The 15,126-nt window shown below is 39.6% G+C and overlaps 1 protein-coding gene across 1 annotated transcript; it reads left to right on the top strand.

Moving 5' to 3' along the window:
* Positions 1-2,084: 2,084 nt before the first annotated feature.
* vamp2 (vesicle-associated membrane protein 2) lies at positions 2,085-7,851 on the top strand. The gene is made up of 5 exons (XM_026181891.2): positions 2,085-2,450; positions 6,069-6,171; positions 6,434-6,592; positions 6,888-6,939; positions 7,102-7,851. Coding segments are annotated over exons 1-5 (333 nt in total). The 5' UTR covers positions 2,085-2,448; the 3' UTR covers positions 7,119-7,851.
* The last annotated feature ends 7,275 nt before the right edge of the window (positions 7,852-15,126 follow it).

Below are 15,126 nucleotides of genomic sequence, written 5' to 3'. Positions count from 1 at the left end.
GCGTACAGACTGAAATTAAAACATGTCACTCCATGGATGGATATATTTATGAGTGTGCAAATAAATGACACAGTTTAGTTCTTAAGTCATTAAAGCCAATGTGCATTTGAAAGATATCAAAATTAAGTCTAAAGGTAAGGCTTGACAGTGAAATCTGCTGTATGGTGTACTGGAAGCAAACACGTAAAAAATCCGTGCCGATTTAAATTGTGTCTTTTCAAGAATTAACAAAAGGAACAAACATATTATTAAGTCTACAAATACAACTTAAGCTGCACAGTTAAAAAAAAAAGGTGTTATTTCGTCATCAGCTGATTAGCTGTGTTCAGGTCTCAAAGCTTTCTATACATACGAAATGAAAAAACAAAACATCATAATAACAAGCTGGGTTTTCTCAATTTTTTATTGAGTGCCAGCTGTACAACATGTTCCACATCGTGACTGAGGTCATCACTGTGAAGGGGATAGTTACCAGTGCATAGTTAGCCTGTGAGGGGGTGGGCAGTGAAGTAACGCTGCCTTTTGATGCCACCAAGTGGTTGAGTGTGAGCACCTACAGCTCCTCTGAGAATATGCTGCAGGCTAACAAGAGGATTCTTCAGCTCTGTAACAGTAACCCCAAACACCATAATAAGTTGTATTTGCCAAATTTTAGACAAGCAATCTAGTGCACATTTACATGGTCTTGTTAAATTTTCTTCTAGCGTGACATTTTTATCATGATTGAACCTTATCAACGGACCCAACGCAGAGAATTAAAGAAAACGGGCTGTTTTTCACCATTTCAACCTTACATTTGTTTAGTCTTGCAAGGTATTTCAGTTTGTGTGGTTTATTAATGCAGCAGAACAAGCCCATTGGTGTGTCACATAGGATCATATTAAATTTAACTGCGCTTTGTGTTATTTATTTTACCAAGGATGCCCCCAGTCTTGCACAGCAACACAGTTGTTCATTACACAGATTGTAATGGAAACACTATAGATATATATTTTTTAGCCAAAGGTAAAACATAATTAAGGCACATTGATTTCCATACACTGTGTTGATCCTGCAGCAGCGAGAGCAGCTTCCACTCTTTTAGGGTTTATAGTACATTAATTGAACTCTGCCTCGTTATCATCTTCAACTTGGAACATCTTTGAAGGTAATACATTTGGGGCAGCTGTCAAGAGCTCTCAAGACCTACAAACAATAACTATTTTTAAAGGCTGACCTTTAAACTTCCTTAAGGTGTAATTCTACGTCATCAAGATCTAATTGGACCAACCATCACCATCATGGTGATGGTTGGTCCAATTAGGACCAATTAGGACCTTCATTAGAACCTTCATTATTATGAAGTCATTACAAAACACGATAAAATAAAAAGAAAGGCTGCAGAAAAATAATGTTTCAAAACCATTTTTTGTTGCTTGACCTTTCGTTTTACTTAACTTCTACTAATCATCCTTGGGATGTAGGAACTGTCCACAAAGGTCAAGCTTGTACCAGCCTGTCACACATGAACTGTACATATACACGTTACAGTATCAAAGCTATTACAATGCAGATTTATGCCAGTTTGATATATATATATATATATATATATATATATATATATATATATATATATATATGTGTGTGTGTGTGTGTGTGTGTGTGTGTGTAGTGGAGATATCGAAGATAGGCACGGCTGGCCCAAACTGACAGAAGACTGAACATTACATGAACCTATATAAACTTATAAACACCAGTAACACTATTCTATGAACTTTGGGGCCTTTTATATATATATATTTTAACAGCCACATTCATATTTACTATAAATGATAACCTAGGCTACTGCTTATCTCGCCACACCCCCTTTCGAGGAACGCCATTTTGTTGACAGACAGACTCGCCATGAGAAAAAGCTCCTTTCTGAGGAGCTAGAACCCCAAATGTGACCGCAACATGCAATGTATTTAAATGAAACACGAGCAGATCCCCAATAATAGCCCCCACGGTTGAAAACGATGCTTTGTGGGCGCTAAAATGGCGTGTTTGAAGTCTCCGGCCACCCATTTCAACATGAAAGTCGCCGCGATTGACGTCACCGAGCCATCTTTGTCCACCTAATCCAGGCGGAGGGTTATTACACCTTCATTACAGCACGGTCTCCGACAGCACCGGGCTCTAGTAAATAGCCTGTCAGGTGCCGCAAATCTGTAGACATAGAGATAATTTTTAAAAAAGAAAAAAAAGAAGAAGAAATATATAGCGAGGAGACACCTCTCAGTGGCAGATTCAAACTCAGTGCTCCTCCTAGGGTATATAGGCAGGCAAACGCCACAATAACCAACCAAAGGCTGCCAGAGGGTAGAGAGGAGCGCAGAAGGCACATCCACATCCATCTGCCAGCCACTTAGCACGCGCTAACATTTCCAGTCCGGATTAGAGCACAGCTGTCTCCCTGCTACCAGGAAAATGTAAGTACAGCTCGCTGATTTTTTTTAATTTATTTTTTTTGTCAAATCCGAATTTATTTAATTGCAATTTGGTCCTCACGACTGGTGTTTGGGAGGCTTTGTGGGGATTTGTGGCGTGTGAACAGTGTTCCTCAGCCGTCATAAACTGAGATGGTTATTAATCTCTGCTGTTGTGTTGATCATGGAGAAATATCGCAGTTTGATCTCATTTCACAGCTGTCTCTTTCTGATAATATGACCCAAAAGTGAAGAGGCTAACGCGTCGGCCTAACCTTAGAGCAGACGGTGGGGTCGGGTTTAACTGTTATTAAACGCGTTATTAGCCTTATTTCCAGTGTGTGTGCAGTGAACGTTTTTGTCGACTGTCTTTTTCCTTGTTGTAATTATTATTAGTTGTTGTTGTTTTTTTTCTTTTGCCGTGAGCTACATTTGACTTGAGCCAGCACGTACGCATTTTTTTCCAGTTTGGACTGGTTTGATTTGAAAAGGACACCGTCTGTGTGATTATACCCACGGGCTAATTAAAATACATTTATTTATTTCTTATTGTTAATAATAATATTAAGAAGGGAAAAGACGTCGTGTTCTCTAAAGCTGTGTCCCCTTGTTCAACATTTCCAGTGCATTATTCTTCCCTTGCCCAGTCACAGGTGACGATTTGGCCGATTCTAGAAACAGCAAGGACATAACGCTGAACGAGCCATACTAGCTGTTTGACCAGCGCCAGACTATTTGGATAGCCTGTTGAACACACCCTCGACGATTTTCGACGAATACACCATAATACTTGTCAAAGACTGTTATTATTAGCTCTGAATTAGTCTTAGGCCTAGTTTACGTGATGTTTGCAACCTACAGCGGGGGGTGGGGATAGCCTAGCCTCCTACTGTATGTCGTCGATTGTAGTGCGAGGGCGGACAGCTGTATATCTCACCACATTTCATTGTTGTTGGGTCTTCGTGGGTAAACGAAGCATGTAAATGTCTTTCTTCACGCACCTTTATTGTCCATTTTTTGTTGTTTTTGACCGCACGGTGAGAAAGGGTGGGCTGAGGAAAAGTAGCCGCCACAGCCTTCACTGTCAGCATTCGCATAGCAGGCAGTTTTAAGGGTGAAGCAGCCTGGTTCCGACACACTACCTGTCATTTACCAGGGTCGTCGTGCCTGTTAGTGTTTTCTTTTTGGGCTTTGAGTTACATTTGTCGCCATATTTGGTTGTTATTGTGCATTTAAGAGCTTAAAATACATCCTCCCTAATAAGGAACCTCCCCGCCCTCGACGTTGGCAGTGCTGTAGGTGTTTTACAGGCCCGTCCTGCTCGCGGTGAACAGGGATGTTTCGTGTTTCCTGGTCTGTGTGGGTACACGGTCACACATGAAAGTCGTGTAGGTTAGGATCCAGTGCCCAGCATCAAACAGACTGGCACAGATATGCTGGGATCAGACAGTTTAGTGTGGACTGCTGTTGCGCTGTCCAGTGCTGAAATGTCGCTCTCCAGTGCTGAAAATCAGGCGGCATGCTTTTCCGTGACAGCGACAAACAGAAATCAATTGCAGAGTTAAACGTCTGTCTATCTGCCAATCTTACTCTGGCTTAAGGAAACCAAGCATAAATGTTGAAAAGCTTCCTCATATCATCAGGGCCCCCCTTAATAAGTCCCATCAGTGTTGCAGCAGCTCTCCACAGGGCAAGACTATTTTTAAAAGCACTATCTTGAAAGAAGGTTAAATATATATTTAGCGTTCATAGGAAAACTGACATTAGCAGTGGACTGTAGACCAAACTGCATCTTTTATTAAATGTTTTTTTTGTTTTTGTTGTTTTCACTGATTACAATCTCAAAGTGCGATTGAATTGGAATACTGGCACACAGATTGCTGATAGAGTCATTTATAAAATAACTATGTCTCCTTTTTTAATGTATTAAAATGAAAACAATATATCCTTTGTTAAAAAATACAGAGAGCATGAAATCACTTTATTTAGTTTATTTTCAGTTTGTTTTCTTAACTTTAAAACTTTAAAGGTTTTAGATTATGTTCTGAAGTTGCACACAGATGAGAAATGGTTGATCAAATCAGCAGCACACAGTTTTCACAGGATGTGAAAGCTGGTGAGAAACCTCGTCACAGCACTAGCAGCTCTTCTTGGTGCTAGTTTAGAGGTGATGACAGTGTGAACCTCTGTACACATTACACCTTTATGGTGGGACCCATTGGAAAGTTGGAGGGAGCTCATAGTAATTATATATATATTTCTGTGCAACTTTATTGTACATTCATGCCTGTAAATATACAGTTATAGAATAGTAGTCATACTAGTCTGATAAAATAAAATAATATCAGTATTTTGCACATGTTTGTATTTTAAGGCAAATAATATTATTAATATGACATTTAGCTGTTATAATTTTTCCTTGGCGACTCATAGGGACCACCAGCAGCACCACGTAAACTATTTGAAAGGATTTGTTGTTGTTAAAGGATTAGTCATTTGTGAGTGTGCAGAGGTGACCTTTATACAGAGTTTCCCCTCGCACTAGTGAAGTAGCTCAGTTACAGCTAAGGTATATTTCTCGTAAGATGCTACAAGCTTAGCTTTATCATAGAGTGTTTGTTCACGATCTTACTTTGTGGTCATTGATTTAGTTTGGATTTATAGAAGCAAATGGTAAGCATTAGATCACACTCCATCTAAGTATTTTCAACACTTTCTCACTTGCATTTCAGGAGTTGTAGCGACCGCGTTATACATTCTACATCAAGCTGTATAATGTTTAAAGGTTATGTTTAAAATAGCCACAAACTATTCCTGAAAAAAATATTAAAAAGTATATTTGCGGTTGTAATTTGCGCCTGATGCCCATTCATTCTCCATCTCAGTCATGAGATGCGTGTCATAGAGGATTCAAAGTGGATATTTTTTATTTCTATTGATATACTACAAAAACTATGGATATACCTGAATCACAAGTAGTGTAGCAGCACAGAAAAGGCTAAAGTTTCAAATAGATATAAATGACATTTGCATCAGCGGTGACAAATTTAAGTATTTTTCACTAAGACAAAAAGAAGCAGAGAAACTATTCTGAAACTGCCATGTGGTGGAACTCTGCACAGGAGGTTTAGAAATGGCAATGATGAAGAGACATCTGGGTTGGGATGTAGGGTCATTTTACCCAAACTGTTTCACTATTTGGGCCCTTTTGACTTAATATATATATATATATATATATATATATATATATACATATGTTGACCTTTTAGCGGTAAATGACACCCCCACTCTGTGAAATGACACTCTCTCACTGTGGTCACCGTTTGTACATAATGTCAAAGAACAGGCTCATCTAGCCCAAGAGGACAAGTTCAGTGGATTGATATATACTAGCATATAGAACTGACACATTGTGAAACCTCCACATCTGTTGCATCACACTCGATGGCCTCTTTAGGTTTTTGTGAAGATTTTGGGGAGCATGACTCATTCTTTTGTAGACTAATTTTCACCGCATCACAAAAAAACACTTGTGGCTTTTTTTCCATTTCTGTTGTAGAGTAATGTGGGAATTTAACATGATGAACATGCTATTGAATATTTGCATTTGTTTATCATCAGGTCTGCCCCAGCCGCCGGAGCCCCTGCACCAGAGGGAGGGAATCAGCCTCCCAACCTCACCAGCAACCGCCGTCTGCAGCAGACACAGGCACAGGTGGATGAGGTGAGTACAGTGCAAACACACAGCCAGGCATTCATGCTTTTCATTTCATTCATTCATTCCTCACATACTAAAAAAAGAACTGAAAAAAATGAACATTTAATAATAAGTAGTGGGTTTGACTCCTCTATCATTTCTCCAAGTCTTCAAACAGCTTTTGCTATAAAAATATATAAACAATATCCTATATCTAGTAACCCTTACATGCAGTCATGTTGTGTTGATGGCCGATTACACCACACTGCTCTGTGTGTTTCCCCCCCAGGTGGTGGATATCATGCGTGTAAATGTGGACAAGGTTCTGGAGCGTGATCAGAAGCTGTCAGAACTGGACGACAGGGCCGATGCCCTGCAGGCTGGAGCCTCTCAGTTTGAGACCAGCGCTGCAAAACTGAAGAATAAATACTGGTGGAAGAATGCCAAGGTGAGGTCATGCAGACATCCTTACTTGAATAGCAAATGTCTGTCTGTTTACAGACAAAATGAAAAAAAAAGAAAAGAATAAAAATCAAAGTGAAACAGAAAGCCTCTGCAAACATGGAGCCAACTACAACCATCAGTTTCTGCTATAAACTTTGCTCTTGAGCCTAATTTTGTGTGTCACTGGTAGAAATTATATGTGTGCTGTATGTGATATTTATGTGATATTGATATTTTTAGTGCTTTAAAGAGTTTTTATTAAAAATCTCTGTTTTTTTCTGGAAATCTGCTGATTACAGATGATGATTATCCTGGGTGTGATATGTGTGATTGTCCTCATCGTCATTATTGGTAAGAAGCACACTGATATTTTCTATAACAGATATAACAGTTATTTCAATGGTGTTATTTATTTGTAATACACATACATTTCTTTGTAGTTGCCTTTATAATCTCCTAACCCATGCAGCGATTTACCCTCCTTCACCTCTCCTCTCTTCTATGTCTCTACAGTGTACTTCAGCACCTAAGAAGAATTGCTCCTACCCCAGTCTGATCCTAACTTCCTTGCTACAGAAAAAAAAAACAACCTCGAATTGATGACAAAATTAACTGCAGATGATTAATTTACTCTCTCTATATATAATTACATCTCCCCAATTAGCCTTGATATAACACCCCTAAACCCGTCAGGGCCCCCACGGCTCCCCCACTTCCACCACCTCGCCTCTGGACCCCTGTCAATATTTGTCCTGTGAGTGTGTGGCCCTGTCTCCTTTCTGGGTACTCTTGGCTTTTCTAACCTGCCATACTGAGAACCAAACACTTGTGACGATGCATCAACAGAAAAGGAAACAACGATTGGCGATAATTGTTACATAACTGATATATATATAGTTCTTTGTAGAGTTTTATTCTGATATATACCGTTTTGTAGGTGTGTGTGTGCGCGTGCGGTGCGTGTGCATTTTGTACTTTTTATTTTTTGTATTAATTTTACGTATGCTTCAGCGGTAACTACTGCCTATTAATCGAAGTGTGTACTTTTTGCATGTTTTTCATCATCTTTCCGTCCCCTTGCTTCTCCTCTCTTTTTGGTGTATTTTTGCACAGTGGAGTTCGCCTCCATTCAACTGGGATACAAATTTTCATCTTGTCTGGGTTACTCGCATCCAGCAAAACAAGCCAGAGAACTAAAACTTGCATTTTAAAAAAAAAAAGTGACATCAAGTTACAGAAATTGGAGCTAATCTGCAGAAAGAACTGCCCTTAGAAAATCTCCAGGTTACTCCTTGTTCGGCTCAGGATTTCGATAACTTGATGCCGTGAAAAACAAAAATCAAGTCTTAGCTTCTTTTATGGCTTTTTGAGCGATTTAACGCTCACTGATAATCCATCAAGCGTACAAATAATGCATGAATTGTGAAACTGCTCTAATAATCATCACCCCTCCGGACCCCTTTCCATGTAATCCTCCCATTAACCTCCATTTCTCTTTTGAAATTTCCCTCTTGAATAACTTTCATCTGTTGCGTCTTTTATGCCCCCACCCCACCTTCTGTCTCTCGGCATGCTTGGACACCTCAATTTCTTGTGATAATTTCGAAACTGCCATAGTACATTTGGACCAATGTCTGTAGATGTTTCTTTTTTTATTTAAATATTACGTAGTGTCTTATTTCGAAAACATTCCTTCATTGCAGTCTAGTGCAAACGCTCTTACTGTAGCACATGTAAGTGTAAGTATCTTGAAAAAAAAAAAGTAACAAAAAATGCGATGAACCTATTGTCGAAAACGTCAGTCGTGCAAACCACTGGAGAAAAAAGTTAAATAGCTGTAAGGGTACATTTTCAATAGGCAGGATTAGACTTTGAAACTGTCCAGATTATTTTTTTAGAGGTATTATCTTACACACTTACACACTCACACTTATATTCTGGAGATGTATTCTGTGAAGGTACCGTTGTATAAATTGTTGAATTCGCACACAGCAACGTTTCCCCAGTGTGGACACTAAAAGGCCTTAGTCTTAGTCTTCAGTCACTTTTTTTCAGTAAGTGTCAATTATTTCCAGTCACACAATCTCCCCCCATCCCCCTCACACTTTTAGTAGGTGTGGAGGGACTGCAGAAGAGGAGTCTGCTTCAAATGCACAAGCTACCTTGTTTTTGATGGCGCTGTCTGGCTCTTCCATAGCCTGGCCAAAGCAGGTCCTGGTGCAGTAAAAATCAAAGAAACAAACAAAAAAAAAAAACCTCTCCACATGAAGAGCACATTATAAAACAAGACAATTCAGCCTTGTAGATTTAGCAACAGGGACAGGGGCTAATTAGTCAGATTCACAGTTTTAGATTTACTTGAGCAGTTTGCTAACCTTCAAAGGTTAGCTAGCGACAAGACAAGTAAGTCACAATTTAAAAAAAACAAACAACAAACAGTAGCATTCCTAAGACGAGCATTTTGCTAGAGCAGTGGTTTGTCTCGGTGTGTCTCCCTATAGTCAAGGCCTTTTTCTTTTTTAAATATATAGATTCTATTTTTTAATTATAGTATATTTTTGTGTGAAACAGACAGGTAAAGAGGAAGTGTGCAATCAGTACCATTTGCTGCTAACTGGCAGCGAGCTCCTCTTTACCTCTGTCTGCTGTGTTTTTTGTAATTCAGCTCTGTGCGTTACACACTGCCAAGCATCAAAGGGAGAGGCTTCTGTTATCGCAGTTCTTTCTTTCATTGGTGCCCTCACTGGTTTGGTCTTGAACTCTTACGTAACTTGATTTCGGCATCTAACTCCTGCGCGTGACCATTTCGGCTATTCTAGGAGCAGGAGAGCAGGGCAATATAGATGCACTTGATTTCTTTTTTTTTAATTTTCAGACACTGTGGGACACTAAGGCCTTTTACACATTTCATTTCTCAAAACCGCCGAAAAGGTTTCGCTCTCAGCTGCGGGATGATTTAGAATTTTCCCTTGAGGTTGTGGTGAATTAAAGTTTATATTGCGTTTAGAGAAATGATGTACCGGCCTAGCATTGATAAATGCTCAACAGGAAACCGCTCAGTTTATCCTTTACTGCCACTGATGCCACAGTCCTGAAATTTAGTTTTGAAGGAAATACAGCATTTCAGAGCAAATGTGTATAAAGCCTTAGCAGCCTTGTGTCTTTTTATCTTCCCCACCACCTGAGTAAACCAACCTGCCCCTCTTTGCTCAACTCACTTTTCGAAATTCCTTGTCTGCGCGTGTGAGTGTATGTGTGCACAAGTGCTTTAATGTGTATGTGTGTGTGTGTGTGTGTGTGCATGTGTGTGTGTTAGAATAGCTCAGTCTTGGGAATATCCCCAGTTTATCCTGACAGATTAGGCCGCTTAACTCTCAGAGTGAAGGCACGTTGTTTCCTTGATCACTGAAGTACGATGAACAGAGAGGTTACCAGAACTGTTGGCCCGTTCCAACCTTAACACCCCCCCCCCCCCCCCCCCCCCACATACACATATATTTATCCCCAAACAAAGCAAAAGCAAACCACAGAAGATTACCAAAGACCAGAATTCCATGCTTATGCTGCCAATTGCCATCAAAAACAAGCGGATAGGAAGATGTTACCCAAGCTATCCCAGTCTGTCTCAGATAGCTTACACCCTTACTCTACCTATAGGAACTTTGAACTCGTACACACTGTTTATGTGGTGTGTCAGTTACGGCTTGTGAGTGTGCCATCCTACTAAACGTATGCAAGTTAAACCAAAACTTGAGGACCGCATGCTTCAAATCTCAAAACTACATTAGCCTTCCCCTAATTATGTGTATCCAGGTTTGAGGAGCTTCTTTAATCTGTAACTAGTTTGTAGACACATGATCCTATAACTAATTATAGCACAAGTCTTCTTTTTTGTGTGTCTCCACAGTGCTGCCAATTTTTCAGAAGACATAAAAATTAAGATACAAACTACAGCTATTAGACAAACCCGAGAAAAACAGTGAAATCTGCATCTGTTTGGTGTTGTAATATGGGGGTGTTTTGGGGATAAGGGGTCCATATCCTCAGGTTTAAGCCACTAGTAAATTTACCATAATATGTACAAGGACAAAAACTGCATGAGAAAAAGTAAAATTGGATATTTTTGGCAATATCAAATCATCATTGGGTTACAGATGTAGTCCTTTTAGCCATCTTACAGGAGTTAACCATACAGTGGACTGAAGTGGTATAACACTACTGATTGGGGTAGGATTTGTGTGTTCTCCATAAATCCAGCTGTTGTCCCGTGAGAGCTCAACCCTATTGGTCACAATAGTGAAAACGAAGTGATTGCTCTCTTTTTCTGTTGCTTTACTGTCTGTATGAAAAGAAGTGTGCATAAATTTGAACACCGTGGCACTTTCTTCTTCTTTTTAAAATGTTGTGACTCATTCATTTTCAAGCGGGATGGGAATATGATTCACTGGTGAATATTGTCTTACGTCAGCCTCAAGGACCGTTCAGTGATCTCAGTGCTGTGTTCAGGTCATTTAGGGGGAATAAGTGTTTGGAGCCCTTTTTTTTACAGGGCTCTTGAATTTGTAATTCAAATTTTGAAAGCAAACGAGCAAGAAAGAAGGAGACCAACGCAAAATCCGCAACCTTATTGAAATGTTCGCCATTAAGCCCTAAAGGGGGTGAACGCAGCAATAGGAGGGAACCTTTTGAGTCTCTGAATGTTCTTTTGATGGCTATCAATTCACAATATTCTACTTAACATATGTTAACATGTTTCTTTTGTTCCTTTTTTGAAACCAAATATTGTGTTTTTATTTTGCATCAGTTTAGTAATAACTCCAGATGTCACTGAGTTTTTGTGTGTCAGCACTGATGGGTAAAGGTAAAGAAAATGGGAAGTTAGAAGGGCAGGGGAAAGTATTTTTACCTTTCAATAGTCCAGAGTGCTTAGAATGACTCTACAGTTTACATCAGATTGCTGTTTGTATCTACCAGATATATTTTTTGTTTAAATCAGTTTATTTTTGAGGAAAGACTTTTCTTTCTTTTTTTTGTCTTTTTGGGAGTGGGTTTTCTGAGATGATGGTCCATATTGCCTCTGGTCATCTGGCCTTACAGGAGGGACAGGACTGGAAGATCACGGGCAATGTGCTGGGCTGTATGTTTTTTCTCTGTTTGCTTTTATTTATTGATACATTTATTGTGCTGTCATTTGGTATGGGATTAGAAACTTAACAAGGTTGACTCAACGCAAAGGAGAGGAGACTGAATGAGAAACTAAAGTACATAAAATAATTGTAGTGTAAATCTATCAATGTCTTATTATATTGATGAACATCATGAAATATATGTATATTGGAAAAACTGTGTCTATGACAGCTTGTGCTTTCATTTGTGCTTCCTGCGCTTTGTCCGTGTGCAACAATGGGGAAATGCAAATGTGACTGCAAATCTGGGACCTGTGTGAATAAGCATACAGTTATTACCAATGCAAATGATATCCTTAATTGATCCTTAGTATATGCAAGAGTGCCAAAAAAGACTATGTTAAGACCTGAAGTCAGAAAAATGTGCACCTCTGCATCCATTCAGTCTGGTTTATAGTCTCTTTTTAACTCCTTAAACTCACATTAAGACTCTCGCATCACTGAAAACTAAACAGCATGCACAACCAGTTGCATGAGCATATAAATGAGCTAAACTATAATGTAGCTCGTTCACTGTAGTTAGACTAATAAAGTAGGCACAAAACTTACGCCTCCATAGTAATTACGCACACTAAATTCTGTATCAGAAAAGTAAGTCTCTTGAAACCAGAGGGCAAAAATACAAACTGTCAGGTGTGGCTGAGACACTCATGTACATCACAGAATGGGATTTTTTTTGGGGGGGGGGGTTGCTCTCTAAAAACTTCTAACAACCTGCCAATATCTAATTAGGGTTTTGGAACCAGGGAAACCTATGAAGGAGTATTAGGATCATATTAAAGTTGAAATTTTGAGAACATAAATAGAAATTTTAATAGTAAAGCCACAATTTGTGAGAATGTACTACTTTTTGTGTCAGGTAACAGATAGATAATTTCTCTTTTAGCATCTGGTAACCAAGTAAGTATCGAAAATTAACAATTTTATCTTATTGCCGACAATTTTATTCCAAGATCAAGCAGTATTTTACCTTTATTCTCGAATTTTCTACTTAATTCTAATAAATGCTCAATCAAAAAACCAAAACGTTATCATCGTCGTTTCCGGTGGCTTTTATTTTGAAGAGTAGCTAAAGCGGTCATATTTCTTGCTATCGGTTCACTAAATATGAATTTCCTAGCCCACATATGTAATAAAAGAAGAAGAAGAAAGCTCTCCAGCAAGCGCTAGCTCTAAATTAAGCACATAAAAGCAAAGCTTCATTTTGCACATTATTATCATGGCGCTGACTCTTTCCAATTGCTTCGTCAGCGCAAAACAGGCTTTCTGACAGAGTGGCTAAATGAACGACTGCACACGCTTCAAATGGAACAACTTGGACGAAGAAACAGAAAATGAGCTGCTATCACTCCGAAGATGATGAAACAGAAAGAGGGGGGATAGACCATTGTTGTTACACGACTTCACCATCTATTTGTGAGGGCGGCGATAATAACACTGCACCCAAGATGTAGCTTCACGTTTTCACCGCTGGGTGTCGCCCTGTCCTCTACAACATTACTTCACGTACACTACAGACTGAAATTACTCACACTAAACTACTTGCCAGCATGCAAAAGCATAGATGCTGGCTTGCAACACTTCGTTTATATCACCTCTGCATGCAACCAGCTACATCGAAATCTGTGAGGGTAACCACTGCTCTATTTGCGCACTTAGAGTTTTCTTTTCAGATGTTTCCTCATGCAAGCGTCTTGTTTTTGTTTTGATGGTGTTTATTATTTGAACTCATTTCTACAGATGGATATAGTTAGCTATTTTCTAATCTGTCTAACTTGTGCTTTTTATTTCTGTAAACCACATGTCTGCCACTGCAGCATAAGGGAAAAAGCATGCATGTGAAAGGAATTAACTTTCTAGCTGAATACTGTCATTACCATGACTCGGACTTACTGGCAAATAATGATGTCTCCTGAGCAGCTACCATAAAATGTGAGGGAAGTCAAGTATTAGGTGTGACATTTGAGTTGCCGTTAGATCTGACTTTAGTGAGACATCCTGTTATTGCTGTGAGCTTTTTGGCTCATTCACTGGAATATCTTATTTTCCCCATAAAACGCACAATGAAGTGCATCCAGGAAAAAGGCTATTATGCCTCAACGACTTCCCTCCTGAAAAGTGACAAACTCAGACAAAGCAGGACACAGTCATTCCAAGTCACCTCTGCATGTGCTTCCATCTAGTTATCACTGAGATCCTATGAGAGTTGGTCCTTACTGCAACGCACCACATGATTTGAGGAATGTTTTTTTTTCTTCTTTTTTTTAAAAAAAAATGTGTGGAGTGAATTTGTGAGGAACCATATTTAAACAGAACAGATGGCTCCACAGTTGCTTTAAAATCATCAGTTTGGATCCATCACCTTTACAGATGGATTCACACAACTGCACGCATTCTGGTTTTGGTTTTTTTTCCTCACCTCTGAAGCGCAGTGTCACGTTAAATTGTGTTTCAGAGTTTAAAAAGAGAGGGAGAGAGATTAACAGCTTGCAAAAGGAAATGTGTGGATGTAATAACAGTAATGTGCTGGCTCAGGGAGGAGGCATGGACGTGACCTAACTCCAGGGTGCGTACCAAAAACAACTTTTCACTTTTCTGGGACTGTCTCGCTGTCAAACTGTTTTAAGTTTGTTTTCCATTTTTCTCAGTCAGCGCACCCCTCCTCTTTTGCCTCAGCCATCCGTTCACTACAAGTCATCTCCTCCCCCGCTGCTGTTCCCTCTTGACTCCCCAGCAGGAATGTGGGGCCAGCTTGGAGGACTCTTTCAGGAGTTACAGCAGAAACCTACACTCTTGCCTCGGATTACGGCTTAAAGGTCACTGTTACTCCCACACATATTGGCAGCGGCTGCATGGTTGTGCAGACGTCGTACACTCCACCCCCCACCCCACCCACCACCACCACCACCACCAGCAGACTCCTGTGCGCCTTTGCATTCCTTCCCCCGCTGACTCTTATCAGAGTCTTTGGGGTTAAACACAAACACAACACAGCACAACTGGGGAATGCTCATTTCTCTAACTGCAAAACAGACAAGCACCAAATCTGTCAAAAGTCTGGAAAGCATGTGGCACAAAACCTCTTTCAAGCAATCTGGAACGCCACAATGAGATCTGAACTATAAAATCTTACTAAACATAAAAAAAGAAAGAAGAGAAAAGAAAAAAAACTTCTTTGTGGAAATATCTTTGTGATTTTACAGACTGTCTGGACCTTTTCCCTCACAGTTTGATCAAGATGTCCACCTTTGTAGTCCATAAAAATTTATCATTTTACATCAGCGTACCCTCCACAGGCCTCAATAACGCAGGCGAAAGAGTTGGCTCATTACTGAATCTCAACAGAGAAAGG

Source organism: Astatotilapia calliptera, chromosome 10 (assembly GCF_964374335.1).
Source record: "Astatotilapia calliptera chromosome 10, fAstCal68.1, whole genome shotgun sequence".
In the NCBI taxonomy this organism is placed as follows: Eukaryota; Metazoa; Chordata; class Actinopteri; order Cichliformes; family Cichlidae; genus Astatotilapia; species Astatotilapia calliptera.
Note: the sequence above shows the minus strand (reverse complement) of the source record. Positions and strands in the feature narration are given on the sequence as shown.